This window comes from Bombus affinis, chromosome 1 (genome assembly GCF_024516045.1).
Source record: "Bombus affinis isolate iyBomAffi1 chromosome 1, iyBomAffi1.2, whole genome shotgun sequence".
Classification (NCBI taxonomy): Eukaryota; Metazoa; Arthropoda; class Insecta; order Hymenoptera; family Apidae; genus Bombus; species Bombus affinis.
The window spans coordinates 11,379,835-11,398,677 of NC_066344.1; the positions used below are offsets into that span (position 1 = coordinate 11,379,835).

Here is an 18,843-nt window from a genome sequence, read left to right on the forward strand (position 1 = left end):
TCTTCAAGGTCTTGAAGGTAGATCTCAACAGTTCAGAAGCCTCACAAATTCCCTAGAATTCGGAACAAATCTTTGGAACTTCGTAGAATCTTTGCCACCTCTGAAATATTTTAGGAACTTTTACATCCCTGATCCTCGAGAACAATTCAAAAGTTCGAAAGTACAAGTTCAGAAAGTTTTTAGAATTATTAGAACCTTTCGTTTCTCAAGAGCCAAATATTTCAGAATCCCCTAGATTCGCAATATATTGAAACGTTCACTTGCATAGAGAACGTAGAAATGCCCTGAGACGTTCTGGACCTCCTCGGAACCATCGAGATCCTCGATACTCCTGAGGACGCCTGAAACTACTGAATTCGTAGAATCTTCCAGAATCTCGCGGAAACCCTTCCGAAACCCTTGATATCCCCGGAAATTCTTGAAACCAGCGGAACCTTTCGGAACACCCAGACCCTCGAGATTCTTGAGACGAGAGTCGGGGATCTCGTTGATAGGCACTATAGATTAAGGTGATTCTTTTATCAAGTACAACGATATCTCGGTTTGGTTGTACCGTATCTTGAAGGTTTAAGGTTTTATGGTCAGGGTGTTATAGATTTAGAGATACTTTTATGGCGAGTCTTTTGTGTTTTGCGACCTTCTTTATCGGGTCTTACGGAATTTAGGACCTATTTCACTGTAGGATTTTAGTTATAGCACGATGTATAGATTCTATGAATCGTATAATAATTTTTACTGATAAGATATACTTTTCTAAAAGTATGTTCTCTTAAGAAACCTTATTCATTGAATTTTTTAAAACTCCAGTCATCGGATCTCACGAATGGCAAAATTTTCAAGAATCGAAATACAAAATACCGCAAAACACGTTCTTTACAATTTTTAAATATGAAAGTACGTATACTGTTGAAATGGTCACCACTTCTACGAAAACTCCATATCTGGTCTTTTTAGTTTTCTCAAGCGCTGAAGCCATCGACAGTATATAGACAAAAGACTAGCATGAAGGCAGGCCATAAACAGTAGACAGGCGACGTTGGCTTCGGGGTTTTTCAGTTATAAGGTAACACTGCTAGCGTGCGGATCTGGACCAGCTCAAATTGTATTCCTACTTATTATTACACTTCTCTATTAAATTAAATATATATATTTTGTACCTTACACTTTATTCACGCGTTTTCTCTCTTTATACATCTAATAACCTCAATATATACGTTAGAACTTTTCAATATAACAGTACGAGCATCTTAAATCCTTCCATAAAATACCATTTTGCACTTTTCGAATCTTTCGTATCGCGTCGCAGTCGCTAGGAATGCAGCCAAAATATCACAAGCATTCAAACACAGGCCGACAGAGACTTCGACGCCTTTCGTCTCAATCAATTACATCTTATGCCGTTAATTACGCTTTGTCTAGTTGCTGGGACCGAATCGGGCGAAATTCCGTTCTTTATTTCGCCGATAGACCAACCAGATGGCACGTCGAATAGCAGTTGCGTGACCGTAAGAGCCGTTTCCGACTGCAGTAAAAATGGAGCAAAGCCAAAGGAATGCCTCCCCTTTTCTCTCGTCTCGTTTCCTCTTACTTAGTCTTTCACACGATCTGGCAGAGGAACGCAAAAGTGCAAGGCTGGGCTAATTGAGCAGGGACTCGATTACGAGTCAGTCTTTCTGTGTTTCTCCAGGCGATACACGTACCACAGGGACTATCAGGGCTGACTGGTTACCTCGTGTCGTGCCAAGCAAAAGGAATACCTGAATCATTCTTGGTTTTACTCGTGAATCGATCAAATCCCCTATTCTTAGGGTTCTTTATTCCCTATCGTTCGATGTTATTACAGAAATGATATTGATAAAATTGTACATAAAATATTAAGTTAATGCTACGCATTTTTATTTCTTAAAATAGATTGTTCTAAGATTTATGATAGAGAAAAAAATGTTTGCTATTTTTTAATTATTATTTTATTATTTTTGGAAGCCTTAACATCTGTTTAAAAATGATTGAAAATACGAGATACAATTATATCGAATACCAGGAAAAATATGAAAGCGTTCTAATAGTTGAGAAGGTTCTGCTCTACTTGTATCTGCGCTACGCGTTTGTTCTTTTACTGTACAGTAAGAAAATTGAAAGAAAAGGGTTGGCTTTCCTTTTGATCTTTAGTCAACCTAAGTTTTAGTCTATGATTTAGGACACAATGTCTTGACAATAAGTCGATATAATAGAAGAGAATATCTCATCAACGAGCGGGATATTAAGACATGGGGAATTATATTACAATAAAACTCGTCTGCAGATAAATAGTTTATTAGAGCTCACTTAATAGGAATTCACCTACGAATAAGTAGAGTCAGTCTGGAAGAGTATATCTAATTGGAAACTAATTAAAATTTCGTTCAAATAAGTAGGATTCATATATTCATTATAAGCTTTATACAAGTCAAACTAATCATTCCCATAAAGTATAATGGTTTAGTTTCCGAAGAATTAAACCCTGATTACTTTCGTATCAAAATTGAGAAGTTTTCAGAAGCAATCGATCTATTTGATTTTCCATATAATTCATATTTATGACGATAGTTGCCAATTTTTGACGGTTTATACCCCCTGAACGTGTGACCCTGTAAAGATCAATAGTTTTATCGGATCCAAGGACAACGGAGAAGCTAAATTGAGAAGGAACGATAACGTTTCGAGAACGCGAACGGATGGCGTGCGTGTCGCAAGGAATAAAAAGGCGAGACGAGATATATCTTGGGAGATTGATGACTGGCACGATCGACGGTGCCTAGATGAATGTTGGTATTTTGTATTGTAATGTATATTGAGCTGCTCGGGCTATTTATTTCCGAAAGATCGGGCTACCTTGGTGCTTTGACGACATGATTTATTATAGTTCCGTGGAAGAAGCTCGATTATCGATAGGCCACTCAGAATTTTAGTATCGCCCTACAACTACCTACTTGGTAGTAATTTTAGTACGATTAATGATATTCCATAATACATTGAAGAATATTTTTGCAGAAATTTCTAATCCGTAATATATTATTGCAGAATAAAGATATTTAAAATATTAATAATTTATAATTGAATCTCTACCTTGCGTTTGTATCGATGATTTAAAAGTTTGTAATCATTTGACTACGATAGTGTAGTACTTTGCTTATTCGTTTGAAAATATTTAATTTGCTGCAGTACATTGTAGCAAGGCACGGATATTTAAAGAATTATCGACTTATTATTTAATTTCCACCTTAGATTATCGTCCCTGACACACATACGAAGTTTCGTGTTCTAAAAAAGAAAAGAAAGCAAGGTAGAGCAAGTAACATTCAGAAACTTAAGAAAGTAGTCAGGAACTTAAGAAAGTAATTTTACCGGGCGGCGCGGCGCTCGAAAGTATATAAACTTGGGAGTAAATTTTTTGTCTCGATGTGTTTTCAGGCGATTGCCACGAGCTTCCATGAAGACACCACACCTCGGCGACCATGAAGACTGATTGCCTGCCAATAATTGCCAAGTTCTGCGCGCTGCTGACGCTGTTCGGGCCCAGCCTCGATGTTCGAGCACTCGATATACGTGAGTAGCCAGACACTTCCTCTTTTTTTATCCCATTCGGCCACCTACTTTTTTCTCTTTTTTCATTCTTTTTATTTCCCAAATTGTCCCTGGATAAATTGCACCCGAGTGCACTTTGCCGACAATTTAATGCATGCTACCATCCGCGATTATTAATTAGATAAATTCCATACGCACACCGGAGAATACTATACCACAGCGATGGTATTCGTCGGTCGTGTTTTATTCAGATTTCAATCATTTCGCTACGCTGTACGTATAGTTGGCAAATTTTAATAGACCATGAATATGAAAGCGACCGTCACATGGATACAAATTTCATTTTAAACGACACGGTTTCTCCTCGCGTTCACAGTGTCGCGAAATACATTATCTTTGACAATATCTATTAAGTGTCGTGAAATTCGATTCCGGGTTTAATTATTATACCAGATTTGGCTAGCCGCGTCTCGCGCGTTCAACCTCCCGTAGCGGCACTGGATTTCATCAATCGCGGAACGCATGATGAAATTCGTAGCTGATCGACAAACGCCGGTGATCGACCGAAAAATTGTGTACCTTTAGACGAATTCGTTTTCGTTATTCTTCTTGCAAACAATTTCATATGGCTTCTGAATGTACTAGTATAGATCGTTCCTTTTTATTTTCACACTTTTCGCAACAGTGTCATGCACTGTCACGCGACTTGGAAGTTATATTACATTTTTCAAATGTTTCGTTCGATTAATACTATATGATTATATCAATCTTCGGATTTTAGATTAAAGTAACAACTATAATGAATTATTATTCTTTGCTTCCCACAAGCAAACAAGATGCTTGTAGTAGAGGATTGAGACATGTCGCTTGTCAATCTCTAATTATAAGTTACTTTATCCAGAATTACATTTGAAAAATAACTCGCGATATTCAGGGCGCCTCATGTTTTAGTCATTGTATTATTCGTACGTTCTTTTATTCATTAAATATTTCATTTATATCACTGATTTACAAAAGCAATTAAATTAGTCAGTAAATTTAATCAATATCGCCAAAGCCAAATATCAGGATGCATTTCAAAAATTCATTTTTCTTTCTTCAAACACGCAGAATACTAAAATATGTGAACATCGAAATCAGTTCATAAATTAAACTCGAGCCAAATATCAGAATATATTGCAATTTATTTCTTCAAAGCTACAGACTACTCTTTTAAAACTTCGATCGAACAAGTAAATATTACTACCTCGTACCATTAATCAACATATTAAAAGATCGGTTTCACAGTTTATCTCAGCATCAAAATGAACATCAAAGTCAGTACTAAATTAAAATGCTAATCAGTACACAAATATATCAACAAATTAGTTTTTCTTAATATAAAATCAAAATACAAGTCAATTTCTTTCGGTGTCGAATAAAAATATCAATCGATTTCTCTTAATATCACATCCAAATGTACACCAGTTTCTCATAGGACCGAATCGTTTCAGAATCAAATTGAAATATAAATCAATTTAAACACTTTCAGTGCCAAATCGAATTACAAAAATCAATTTTTATTAGTATCGAATTAAAATATAAATAAATTCCTCCTAATATAGAATCAAACTATTATATTAGGTCGTCCGAGTAGTTTATTTCGTTTTATAAGGAAATAATGGATCCACAACATTTTCCGTTTTACATTATTTTATCGAATTACGTATGATCCATTTTGTTCTATCAAAATAAAGATCACAACTTTCGACAGATTTGATTTCATGTTTGTATACAGATGCATTGTAAAAGACTAGTCTGTAAAAGAAAGACACTTTTCGAACAACCTAATACAAGCCAGTTTCCTTCAAACTCATCAAGTCAAAACAATTCCAACAAGTCAAAATAGTTCCTATCAATATCGAGTGAAAATACGAGTCAATTTCTCTCAGTATCAAATTAAAATACAAGACAGTATATCTGTTACTGTTAAATCCTTTTAGAACCAAGTAAATATGCAAAAACATCAATATCAAAGTCTCTAAAACTTAGATCAGGAAATGGACGTACCAGTTCACGCTTCCGTTGAGGATAGCGAATTTTAGCCAGCGTTGCAACCGCGGCAAACACATTTTATTCGGTTCGAAAGTACCGTGTTCCGGTGTGTTCCTCTTCACCGATCTGCCCCGTCAAATTTTTCATCGGAAGCAGGTGATCACCGAGTTTTCATTTTCCTCGTCGGCAAAACTCGGTCGGTGGGGGCGCCATCAGTCTGAAGTAATGATTCGCTATTCCGCGCCCGCCCGGGGGATCAATTATTTTGAATCTAATGCGACAGGATAAATTGCATCCCGCGGAAGATTCCAAACTCTCCCTCGTCGTCGTTCCTCGTCTGGTCGTCGTTGTACATCCGATGGCCGAGGATAGGGACCGATTTTACGCCGTGAGGCAGAGACCTGTCTTCGGAAAACAACCTCCTCGTTACCAGGTCCCCCGCATCCCATCCCGTCACTCGACAAATTGCCAATAAGCAAGTTCCATCGATTGCACTGTCTGCGTTCCATGTATATTAAATGTCCCTGGGTCTCGTTCAGGTTCTACGTTCACCGTTCAAGAACCGTATTCCCGTTCTCCCGAGTTTTTCAAAGAAAGTCGAGCAACAGAGATGATTTATAGACGTGTAATATGCTGCGCGGCTTCTAAAGTGCCATTTATATGTCGCTCTTTATTGTTCTTGTTAAATTTTAATTCGCTTTTTAATTCATGGGTGTCTAATATTGTTTACAAATCATTAGTTTAACGTATATCCTCGTTTTGGAAACAATCGGGATATTTATGGAGAATGAAGTAAAGATGAGAAATTATTACGAAGTTGCTAGGGGATGTAGGAATTATTATCTGTTGTTTGGAAACTCGGATTACAAGGAGAGACTTGTAAGAAAAATGTTTTTCTCAGTTGCGTATTTCATCTGTGATCGCTGTTTTACATAATTTTGGTACTCGCATTATTATCTTTCTAGACCAGAGAATTTTTTTGGAGATCAATACATAATTGTCCATTCGTTACTTTCTTACATATATCATAAATACGTTTTACAAATGTTTACTGTTTTATATCGTTATCCTATATTAATATAAAATTCCGATCAATCGATCTTCTTCTTGGAAATCTAGGACAATTGTCATGTTGCTTATGCAAGACCACTGAATATTCTGTTACCCATGAACAGTGGTATATCTTAAATAATTATAAACTTCTGTTGGAGAGAGTTGTCACCGGAGACAATATCGACTTTTATCAAAAAAGAAAAACTTCGCAAATGTAGACTCCACTTAATCTTCTTCCTTCTTCCATTTCATAAGAATCAAATGAACGCATTGATAGATTTCTGTGATGATATCCCACATCCGTTAATACATCTTCTCTTAAATGGCTACTTAAATTACTTCAAGTAGAATAGTCCGCGTTTAGTCAGACGTATACCAATCGTAATAACTATCACTATGTGTACTCTTAAATTCGAATAGACAAATACGAATGGCGGAGATGAAATATCCGTATCATAGTAATCTAAGCCAATCACAATATCCTTCCTCTCTGAGCAAACAATTACCACGATTTAAGACACGGCACGGTGCCCCATGAATCGTCGAGGACGCGTACAAAGTTTCCAAGATTATCGATGTTTTCACAATGACGCTATAAAGAAGCTCTGCCTGTGTCTCCGCCTCTCATCACATACCTGAAATATCGTTCCTCCCGGTATAGGAAAGATCGAAGAAATTCCGTATACGTACGCCCGAACCTTCGAAACTTTTCTTTATTCGTCCCCCATAAAACAGACCTTATACGTGCTCGAAACTCCACATGTATTCCCCTACTGTACTCACCTTCCGACTTACGACTCGCCAAAGTAAACGTCCTTCGCGAACAGAAAAAAAAGTTCTAACCACGACCTGGAGAACGTCTCCTTCGATTCTTTCTCCTTTGATTACGAGAATCGTTAGAATTTGCTAAAGTTGTGGATACACGTTGCGTCTCACTACTATGTAATGAAGCTCAATCTAAAATTTCAGGGTTCTCGTATGTTATAGGAAGACTGTGGATTTTTGTGCGAATTTGTATCTTTACGAATGGAACTGAAGGAGTAGAAATTAAATGGAGTTTTGTTTTACATATTGCATATTTTAACGAGTATTCTATTACGCATGCTTTGTATATTTTTGCGACCTTAAATTCTCCGTAAACGCATAAAAATCCGCAGCCCAGTTAGAATCAAGAGTGGTAAGAAACACTAATGAAAGTTTGTCGTAATTTATATCTCGTACTGATGCGGGAATTGGAAATGGTAGGACAATTTCATATTAATGTCATGCAGTGCATAAAGAAAGTAAAATAACGTTAAAAAGTGCATGAAAAATTTAATTAAATTTATCCATCTAAATTGTGTAATTTAACCGTTGTGCGCCGGAAGGAAAAGAATTAACGATCGAAGAAAAACCGGATGGATCGAAAACAGGAATAGCAGGGGTGTATACTGCATGCTATATATCCATGGAATGGTTGCTTGAAATTTTTAAAAGCCTCTTTCCTATGGAGCTCCGCAGGTTGCGTACCTTCCTCTGTTTTGTTATTAATGAGTCGATAAATACGTAAAAGAAAGAAAGAGGGAGAGAAAGAGAGAGAGAGAGAGAGAGAGAAACCGTATGATTTCGAAATTAATGTTAGATAAAACGGAAACCACTGTGGAGCGTTTTCAACTTTTTTACCCGGATAATGCTTGAAAGGAATGAAAACCGCAATGGAATATCGGGGCATCGCAACTGTCGCTGGAATTTCCGACGCTTGAAACTTTGACACGAATGTGCTCGTCGTATGGTCGCGAATGAAAGATTAAGGAAAGCGAAACGAAACGACGTCGACTGATGCAAAAGTTGCATAAAGCCTCGCAGTGGCTACAGTGTTTACAAAGAGCACTCGAAAATTTTCTTTCTGCAACGCCATAACTAGAAACGTACAGTGGTTCGCGAAAGTATTTGAACATTGATTATTAGACTGCGAATTTTTATGCAATTTTATATTTTTATGAAGTGAACTAAAGAAACGAAATCTACACGGTAGTTTATTTCTGCCCAAAATGATGACAAGTATCTCACTTTCTATGTCTTATATATTTTTCTATATTACATGCATTTCCTGGATTTTTACATTTTGGAATTTTTTTCAGATGAAACCTACCTAACAATTCGTTTTTCCTGCTAAAAATTACGACAAGTGCGCCACTTTGCATATTTTATATAGTTTCGTATATTATACGCATTCTCTGGGTTTTTGCGCTTTGGAATTTTTGCAAATGGAACCTATATAGTGCATAATTTGTTTCGCCTACTAAAAATTATTTTTATATTTCATTTTGGATATTTCATATATTTTTGTGTATTATATTCATTCTCTGAATGTTTGCACTTCTAAATTTATCATATACGCATACAAATCCGTATTCTACCGATCATAAAAATCTTTCACGTGTTAAAACAGTCGATGTTTCATTCTGTCATCGACCTAGTGAATTCACCTTTGACCGATCTAATTGCCAGAAGCATAATTGGGAATAAATGATCGAAGGAGATGAAAGAAACAAATGACACTAGTTCGAACGGCAGGATTGGTTGGACTTTCAGGGAAACGGATAGGATGGAACGTGTTCCGTTTGTTCGACGCTGTACATGTCTCGCATCGATCACGACTGAGCTTTTTACGCTCTCGTTGCAGCGGTGTTTTCTTCTCGTTCGATGCGATTTCGAGCATGTTGTTTACGACAAGCAACATCGACCCATTTTGATTTTATCGATTTCCGAACGTAAACGCGAAAACGAAGACACTGATTACTCTTCAGAAATCAATAGAGTCAATTGTCCACGACGCACAGTCTCGAAACATTGACGTCAATCAACCGGTTGTTCCCTCAACGAGACCCGTTATCGTCGAGAGGGAAACTAAACTTGTAATCAACCAATGACTTCTTGATTTATTGCGAATATTGCGAATCGTAACATGTATGCATGTAGGGCACTTCGCTGAAGAGTAATTTTGATACAACCATCAATTAAAATACCAAATTCCAGTTGACGTTAAATCATGATTTATTAAAGTGGGACTTTCTGAAGGGAATTATTTTTTATTTGAGGACTTCATTTATCGTTAACTTGCTTCGTACACGTCTTAATGAATCGAATTGAGTTATTTCTTCAGAGTCATTACAATATATATACTCGTTCAGCCATCGATACCTTAATTGGGTATCATCGTATTTTTGTAGAAAACAGATGAAAAAAAAAAAGAATGATTCGAACATATTTGACCTCGTAAATTATGTCATTTGGGTAATCTTTGGTTTAGAGAAAGCGATCATTTGAAACAGCGTTCAATTTATATTGCAAATACTCAAAGCGACGTGGAAACCAAGAAATCACGAATTATGATCTGTCTCTTGTATAATGACGATACAGACTGAATTAACATATTCAATATGATGATACATCAAAGAGAAGGTCGTCAATATTCAACGACGACGTCAGTACGTATAATGCTTTGATCATAGCTATAATGAATATCATTTGTTTCAATATTTTTCAACGATTTATTACATGTTCTAGACACTTTCAAGTAAAAATAAGAAAAATATTATTTCCAATGCTCATCACAGAAGATAATAATAAAAAATCGGACATCGAACGTTTTAAATGCTATGAATATATTACTGAAACAAATAAGTCAAATCTCTAGATTACTCAATCGGACAAAACACGTCGAAGCAGAAAAGTTCCTTACTTTCGATGAATAATAAATTAACCAAATAAATCTCTGAAAATCTCTCTAAAATTATTCTCCACGGTCACCATGCACGCATCTGATTTACAACGCTGAACATACCAATTCTCGACTCGCTAAAAGCCATTCCGCCAATCTGACAAGAGCGGAAACAACACAGGTATCATCAACGTCGCATCGTATCCGCTAAAGGTTAGTGCGATTACTCTCCCGTCGCGTTGCTACAACCGAGTGACGAGTAAACGGAAACGCGAAGGATCGTGTAAAACACGGGAGAAAGAAGGGGACATAAGGACGCGCGAGATGGGGCAGCAAGAAGAAAGAGAGGCTGAGGACTGCAGAGGAAAAGGTCGGAAAGCGGGCGAGTTCATGGCGGACAAACCATTGTTGCAAGCTTTCGCCGGGTGCTAAGGAGTTCTGCTCGAAGCTTCCGTTTCCCTCGTTATGGTAAATGGTCTGTCTTGGTGGTTGAGCAAACAGTAGCACAAAGATAAGTGCAAGCACAGGACGCACTCGGACTACCATCTCGAGACGTTGTCGAGGACTTCTGGTCTTTCTCTTTGTTCCCATCGTCGTCTCCTTGTCTCTCACTTTCCGTGGACCTAACGCTGGTCTACCGAAAGGTGTCCAGTCGGCTCCGGGTGTCTGCTGAAACATGCATAAGGGCGACTATTGTTCAGGAGAAAATGATTACTTTGTGCACACTATACGAACGTATGAGAGATTGTTCTTGTAGTTGTCGTTGTCGTCGTCGTCGTTGTCGTATCGTCGTCCTTGTCGATTTAGAAACCGGAGAATTCCGTAGGAGGACCGCCGTATCGTCGTTGGTTAACTGATTTGAATGACAAAGGACCAGATAGGTTGTTAATGTATCATATTTGAACTAGTGCGGCTGAATAGACGACGATGAATGCTACGATACGCAAAGCATTATATGTGAGAAGTTTAACGTGTAACTGCCGGATTCAGGTGATAATCCTTAAACTTGCAGTCATTCTCGTGTCATTGGTTTCCTGTACCTACAGCGTGTCGCTCGAACACGGTGGCGAACGTGTTTCGACTTTTTGTTGCTCCGCGAGTCATCGGTAAGCTTGTTCGTGATGTGGTATGCAGACAAGTGAATTTAATTAACCCTGGAATATTATAGTTGAATTCCTTGCTGGTTTTAGAGACAGCAGAAAGGTGTTATATTACTCATTTGTTAGTTTACCTGCTATTTATCATGGCTGTTTATTATTTGTATTCCTTCATATTTTCTGGCTTTATATTTCTTGATATTTCGTGATAATGTTTAGACATGAAAAGATTATTCAGTAGAAGATTCGAGGTTGTTTATATCGATTAATAAAATTTTTATTCGACCATCTGAGCTCTATTTTGACTTATCTTCACAATAGAGATATTTCATTTTTGATATTAACGAGATTCTATATAAATGTACATTACAGTATTAACCGAACCACTTGCAAGATATCAAATATTAATGAACTATTTAGAGAGAAAAATAATTAACTCGAACGAACGTAAACTAAAATGAATAAAATCAAGTAAAATCGACTCCGACGAAGTATTAAACTTTCGAAACTTTTCTGATTAAACCGAGAATTTCAGGAAAATACGATTCCTAAAACAAGAGTTCATACTTCTGTACGATTCGCCTGTAAACGCTTTGGAACCGCAATCTTAGCGAATGGCCGCCTTAAAATTTTCCAATAAAATCACATAAATAAATCATGAAACCGATCGTAAATATCTCATGAAACACTTTATTACGAAATCGCTAGAACGAGGGAAGTGCGAAAAGCTTCTTCGACGGAAGCTGACAAGCACCCTTTTATTATTCCGAACGTCCATTTCCGGACATACGCGTTTGGATTCGTTCTTCAGGTGATCTATACACTTTCATCGGGTCGAAGAGTTCCCATAAATCGAAGGTAGGGACGTTTAATCATGTTGGAAGTTCGGCAACTGGGCCAAATTGCTCAAAGAGGAATATTTCTACGCGTCGTTGGACCTTCCAGATAGTAACAAATTAACCAACTTTCAGTGTATTAGCTGGAAATTATTCAAACGTTGTTCGAACTCCTCTAAAACATTTATCCATTCGATTCTAGTGGATATTTCGACTTCTGTTATGAATTCGTAAAAAGATACATCATGCCAATACAGGATGTTTAAGTAATTAAATATTTCTATTATGTTTATAACATGTGAATTTCCATGCAAATTTTGTATGCTTTTTTTAAATAAATTTATTTCAATTAACTTTTTAGAATATTCAGTGGGTGATAACTTTAGTTTATTCTTGTAGCGTTGAAAGTATTTAAAATTTTATTAATGTTATCGTTGTTTAATCTAAATGTTTGAATTACTTATGGTATCGCTAATTATCGATGACTCCGATGGCATCGCAAAGCCTCATTAGCGATTACCACAGCAGGCTACACGTGAATGATATTGGAAAATATTCGAGTCATATAACTATAAATATATTTAGAAATCTGGAATATAATAGGGTGCAGTTGTTAAATAACTTAGAAATAAAGAAACAAGGTACAGTCTGAATAATTTCAAATTCAAAAATTCATAAATTCAATACTGAGAAAAATACATAACCTGCCCAAATATATTTAACAGATGCAAATAAATTAAAAATTGATTAAATGAAAAACGGATTGATTAAACCAATATTCTCATGCGGAAACTACCGTAACAGTATTCTTCTTAGTCAAATATTTTTTGAACGAAGGATTAATGAAAATAAAAAAACCATGTTTGCTAACAAATGAAGCAAAATTTGAGCTTTAAACGTTTATCAATTATGTCATAAGGAAATGCATGGAAAGACAACATCGTTTTTGTTGTACGGAGGACATTTAATACTAAATAAAGCTATCTGAAGTAATCTATTCTAACGTGGCGCGATACATAATAGAAGCTATGACCGGAATAATCGGTGAACAGGAGAGGCGAACGTACAAGAATAAATCGAATATGCACGAGGACAAACATTACGGCAATTATAGAGGGTATTGTGCACGTGTTTGCGCGAAACAATAGAGGACAATGTTACAATTTATTCCGTGTCTATTCTCAGCGTCGCATTCGATTAAGCTTCAAGCTTTTCTTTCATTCGTCGATCACTGAAATTCAACCATGCTCCTCGTCAGAACTTCGTCGACTTAAGTAAAATTCCTCGCTGTTCCTTCCTATTATCGCTTTTTCTTCTCGTTCTCTTTTTCTTTCTTTTTTTCTATCAGATCTTCCATTTTCTATCGGAGAACTTTTGATAGAAACGTCCAACCTCCTCGATCTTGAATGCAGAAGAGTTCCGTACGATCTGATGTTCCAATCTGAGTTTCCGAATCAGGTGTCGAGCGCAGGCTTTGGAAAATAGCAATTTTGGAGATGCGTATACTCTCAGAGATATCAGTGGTGTTCGTTGTTTATGAAAGAAAATATGCTTGTGTTCTATCATCTTTGCACAAGAATAACAGCACTCTAGAATTCGGGAAAGAGGGGATCGAGAAAAAGCGTTCAGAAGAGTTGTCTCCAACAAGAGTTTTCTATCATTTTCTCTGGAGTTATTTACAGTGGATACGAGTGGAGAAAAATACTTTTCGAAAACAAAAACAAAGATTATTCATCATCGTGTGATATATAAAAATTTCTTGTAAAAGCTTGTTCGATACGACAAGGAAATTTAGTTGATTGAAATCAATATCTATTTTTAAATATTTTTTAAACCAGGATATGCGATATCAGAAGAAGATTCAATTAATTATATTACAGCAAATATTTATCTTTTACGACACTACCTGTAACTTCTATGATACTGAAGGGAGATTAAATTAATTAGAATCAGTACTTACTTTTTACAATAGTACATAAAATTTTTTTTAAATATCTTCCATAATATCAGAAGAAAATTTAATTAATTAGATATACGAGAAACCATATTTATTTCTTATAGCAGTAGATTCATAAAAATTTATTAAATCAACTACTACGATACTTGAAGATTCTAGTAATTATACTTTAATTAATATTCATATTTTCACAACAGTATACACACAAACAATTTCTAAAGTAACTTTTACGATTCCGGAAAAGCATTCAATTAAGTCTATTAAAATCAGTCTATACTCGAACTGTTTGAAAGCCACATTGATCAACTTGATAAATTGAAAAGTGCAGGTGTGTAATGGTGTTGCAAATTCTGTTCCTGAAATTTACCTTGGAACATTTACCTATTATTTACGTTATCTTCTTGCGATAAATAAATGTATAGAAGCCACTTGTTTCTTGAGAATCGAATATCCTAATAAAATTAAGAATTTGAGAGAAAGTAAACTGGGTCAGTTTCGCTTTTGGGAGGCTTCGTTTAGCGCTCAGTTATATCCATCTTTACATTTTAAGAAAATTTGTACGTATTCGCTATGTCAAACAATACCAATCATTTGTAAATTCATAAAAGAGTCGACATCGTGGTACATCATTTGAAAGAGTAGAGTGGATGAGTCCGCGGCTGTCCGAACGAGAGGTTGTTCCCTTTCTACCGGGGCGTTTCTTCTCAGCCGACTGAATCGACCGTCCGTGACGAAAAGCTTCCCGGCTTTTCGCGGATTTGAAATGCAGAGCAGTTTCCCTCGACTATGGAAAGCTAGGCCGAGCTGGAGACGTCATCTTGTCCGATCCAAAGTCGTGTCGTCGGTTAATCTTCGATTCTCATCTTATTCCTTGGGCGTGAAAGAAACTTCCTTCTACCCGACGATGCCCAATCTTTCCGCAGTGCGAGTCTTATTTTCTTTTTTTCTTCCTTTCTCTCTCTCTCTCTCTCTCTCTCTCTCTCTCTCTCTCTCTCTCTCGCCTATTAAACTTTCCCCCTGATGTAATACCTCGAGCAAGCGGTTTATTTGAAATGAAGATCACGCCCGAAGCGATCGGTGTAGGTTAAAGTGATACGATCTGATTTGTACTTCGATAATTCCTGCTTCCTTTGATCGTAAGGAAACTCGAAATTCACACTCAGCGAGCTTGCATTCCTATGTGATATTGCTTCCACGATTTTATTAATTGCGATAAAATTTGCCAAATATTTCACATCATATTATTTCTCAAAATCTGTTGAACTTTGATTCGTTATAATATGTGTTAATACCTACGTCTAATATGATTGAGAGGCTAAGATATAACATCGAAAACTTCACAATCAAGCTTGAAGAGTTTTACACGAACGCAAAAATTTGTGTTAACTAGAAAGCGATTAGCACATTCTAAAGAATTCTGGATCATCGTGTGTTAATCTTATTACTCTTACATAACCCAAAACCATATTCGATTTCACATATTCTTTCATGACTCAAAGCTTATATTTCATCCCTTACGTTCCACTCTCAGGGATGGATTTAGATCCACCATAATTCCGCATGACTTGGCACCTCGGTATTCTTCGTAAACTTCATTTAAAAACTCTGACCCAAAACCTCGATAGAAGAAATTTCAAAGATTTGTCTTGATATTACTCTTTGCTTGTCACTCGCAAAACAAAAAAGAAAACCACAGAAGGAAAAAACGATCGACCCCATTCGGAGCGTACGAACGATCGAAAGTACCGGTTACCAGCTAAACCAAGCAACGTCGTTGGTCGCTCCGGGGTCCTCCCGGGTCATCTTCTCGCGCCGTGCCCGGTATCGCGGCTTAATCTTCGATTCTTATCTGCCAGAAGGCTCGAAGAAGCCGCCTAGTTCGCAATGGTCCATTGTCTTCTCTGTCAGCATCTTTCTTTTGGTTTGCTTTCCCTCCCTACTGTCCTTTCTCTTACGGTTACAGCGAGCAGGTACGCGGCGCTTGCAGCTCGGTAACCTCTTAACGTGACCGAGGAAAAAGGGTTTATACCCTCGTAGAGTCAGAAGAAGGGCGGAGAGGGGGTAAAGTGTAAAAGGGCGTCGCGTTGGATGGAAGACAGAGGCGGGCGATGAAACGAAGAGGAGGCCGCTGAAAACCATCTTCCGGATAACCGTATTACCCGCTGGCATTGTCTACGGCCAGCCAATTCGAAGTAATGAGACACAGTCGGTTGCAGAGAACAATCGGGCTTCCACCAGCGTGCAGGAGCCACGACGTGCCTTCCTACTTTCTCGCCCGCTATCTCTCCGCTCTGCGCTCGTCAACCATCTCTTCTCTCCTTAAACTTCCTCTTCCCTTCATCGTCTGTTCCATTCCGTCTTTCTTCCTGCGTGTCTTCTCCCGGCTACCTTACCCTTCGGCTTTATAAGGAGCACGTCAATTCTACGACGCGTAGTGCACACTAATGTAAGTCTCATCTTATTGCATTCTATTCCGTCCTCGTTTTCCTCTTTGTATCCCAGCTCCTTCTTCCGTTTTATCCTGTGTCTTCCGCTTCGTTTCGTTCTCCGCGCTTCTCCTATCTTCCTCTGTCGTTTCCATCGGCTTTTGTGTTTCGTTTCTCTCCTTCGGCCATTTCTGCGCGTTTTCCTTTTTCTTTTCTAAGGACGAGCGTTGATATTATATGTCGGGGAACAATCGCCTTGTAAACAATGGCGCATCTTTGGGACTTGAAAAGGAATCAGCGGTGACTAATGAGCGTAAACGCGAGCAGGGTCTTGGGAGACGCGAAACGCTCGCGACAGTATTGTTCTTTAAAGTTTTCGGGAATGGAGCTTGGGATGGCTGCGGCATTTATATCAGTATGAAAGGAGAGCGAACGGTGTGAAGTCGTGTATTTAGAAGCGGATGGTACGTGTTTCGAAGGAAAGTTATTAGGGTTCAGGTTTTTGGAAGCTGATTCGTGATCCTTGCTCTCATTCCGAGAATTGCGGAGACCGGTGCAGCTTTCTTCTTGAAACACGTGGGCGTAACTCCGGACATCAATTGGAAGCGTAAAAGTAACGAGGGAAGTTGGTGAAAATATCTGTTCTATTTGATCTACGTTCCAAGTTACGGAGGTTTTTTATTCTGGTAATCCTTGTTTGTAGCTGATCTGCTGTAATTCATTTCACTCAGCTATAAATAGTCGTAAAAGAAATTTCACGTACTAAATATAAATGTGTATTTTATATTCGTGTAAATTCCATGTAAATTCTTTATTTCTTATAATAACAGGAATATAGCAAGAAGTGTCGACATTTCATTTCTGCAATTATCAAAAAACATGCAGATGCTTTCACCAAAATTAATTCTGACTTTTATTGAAACAGAGACAAATACGCTTATTTATCTACGACATACCACTCTAATTATATTGTTCCGCATGTAACATTTTAGATACAGGTCGGTTTTAATATTAATGAAGTACAAGTACAAAGCCAGGATAGATAAATGACGTCGCAGTACAGGCCAAGAATAGATAAACGTTAGTATTGTTTCCTGTGCGAATAAAATTAAAGTTTAATTTCCATCCCGCTAATGAATTAAAATTTAATTTGTCGGATAAATATAATACATACACGCATGATAGAACGCCAATATTAAGTTATATTTATAGAATTTCGAAATCTACCACTGTTATATATAGATCGAATCTAAATTAATTTATTATCAAATTTATTCTACAAATGAAAGGCTACTTTAGTAAACCTATCCCATATTAACATACAGCGTCAGTTACCATTATTTTCACTCCGTATTTCTCTTCTTATCTCCTATTAATATTTTGAAACAACTTTCAAAGGACGCATCAAATATCTCCGCCAAGAAATTAACAGAAAAGATAAATTCTGTTGCAACATTCCATTATGTTCACGTCTCTGTTCTCATTGGCTCGTGAAACGCGCGTCAAGTTCGCCTCTCGTCTCTCGCGTCGAGCCTCGTCATATCACGTCCTCTTCTTTTGCTCGACGCTCCTCTAGAATATTCATCTTCGCCGTCGTGCGTATACCGAGCTGGGATGCATACGATGTCACGTGTACGTGCTGTCATCTAGGTACACCAGGCCCCGTCATAGTGTAAACAATGAAGCAACATCAGGAAATACGCAGAAGCGATGGAAAGTTCCACGAAAACGAGGATCCAATAGTCGTATACCTTCGTAGAGTTTCAGGAAAATCTGGAACCCTTTGCGTGAAGGAAGCAACGTTAATCGCTGTTTACATGTAAGAATTTTGCTTGAACATGGTTAAAGCTTCGTTATACGGTAGCAGTCACGCAATTCAGCTGTAATCGTATCTCTTGTTTGGTGCAAGATAAAAGAGTGTCAGCGGAGAATGTCGAGTGATATGGTTAAGTCGGCCCGTCATTCCTCGAGACGTTTTACAAAGCCAGGGGAGAGAACGAAGGAAAAATGGTTAGGCAGAAGACGAATCTGGAAATTTGTAGAGAATGGTTATGACAGGATCAACTTACTAAATAAACAAACCCCGATGGGTGAATTTGCGTAGGATTTATATGAGTTTAATATACTATACATGGCCTCCCACTGTTATGAGGAGAAATGTTATGTATCAGTG

At 37.5% G+C, this 18,843-nt stretch overlaps 1 protein-coding gene across 2 annotated transcripts in view; it reads left to right on the forward strand.

Moving 5' to 3' along the window:
• The window catches only part of LOC126917070 (discoidin domain-containing receptor 2-like), a 140,981-nt gene that overhangs the window by 59,482 nt on the left and 62,656 nt on the right, over window positions 1-18,843 (forward strand). For both annotated transcript variants that reach the window (XM_050723507.1, XM_050723518.1), the window contains exon 2: window positions 3,451-3,585. In XM_050723507.1, coding sequence (XP_050579464.1) covers window positions 3,495-3,585 — 91 coding nt within the window. In that variant the 5' untranslated portion in view covers window positions 3,451-3,494. The remainder of the gene's footprint in view (window positions 1-3,450; window positions 3,586-18,843) is intronic.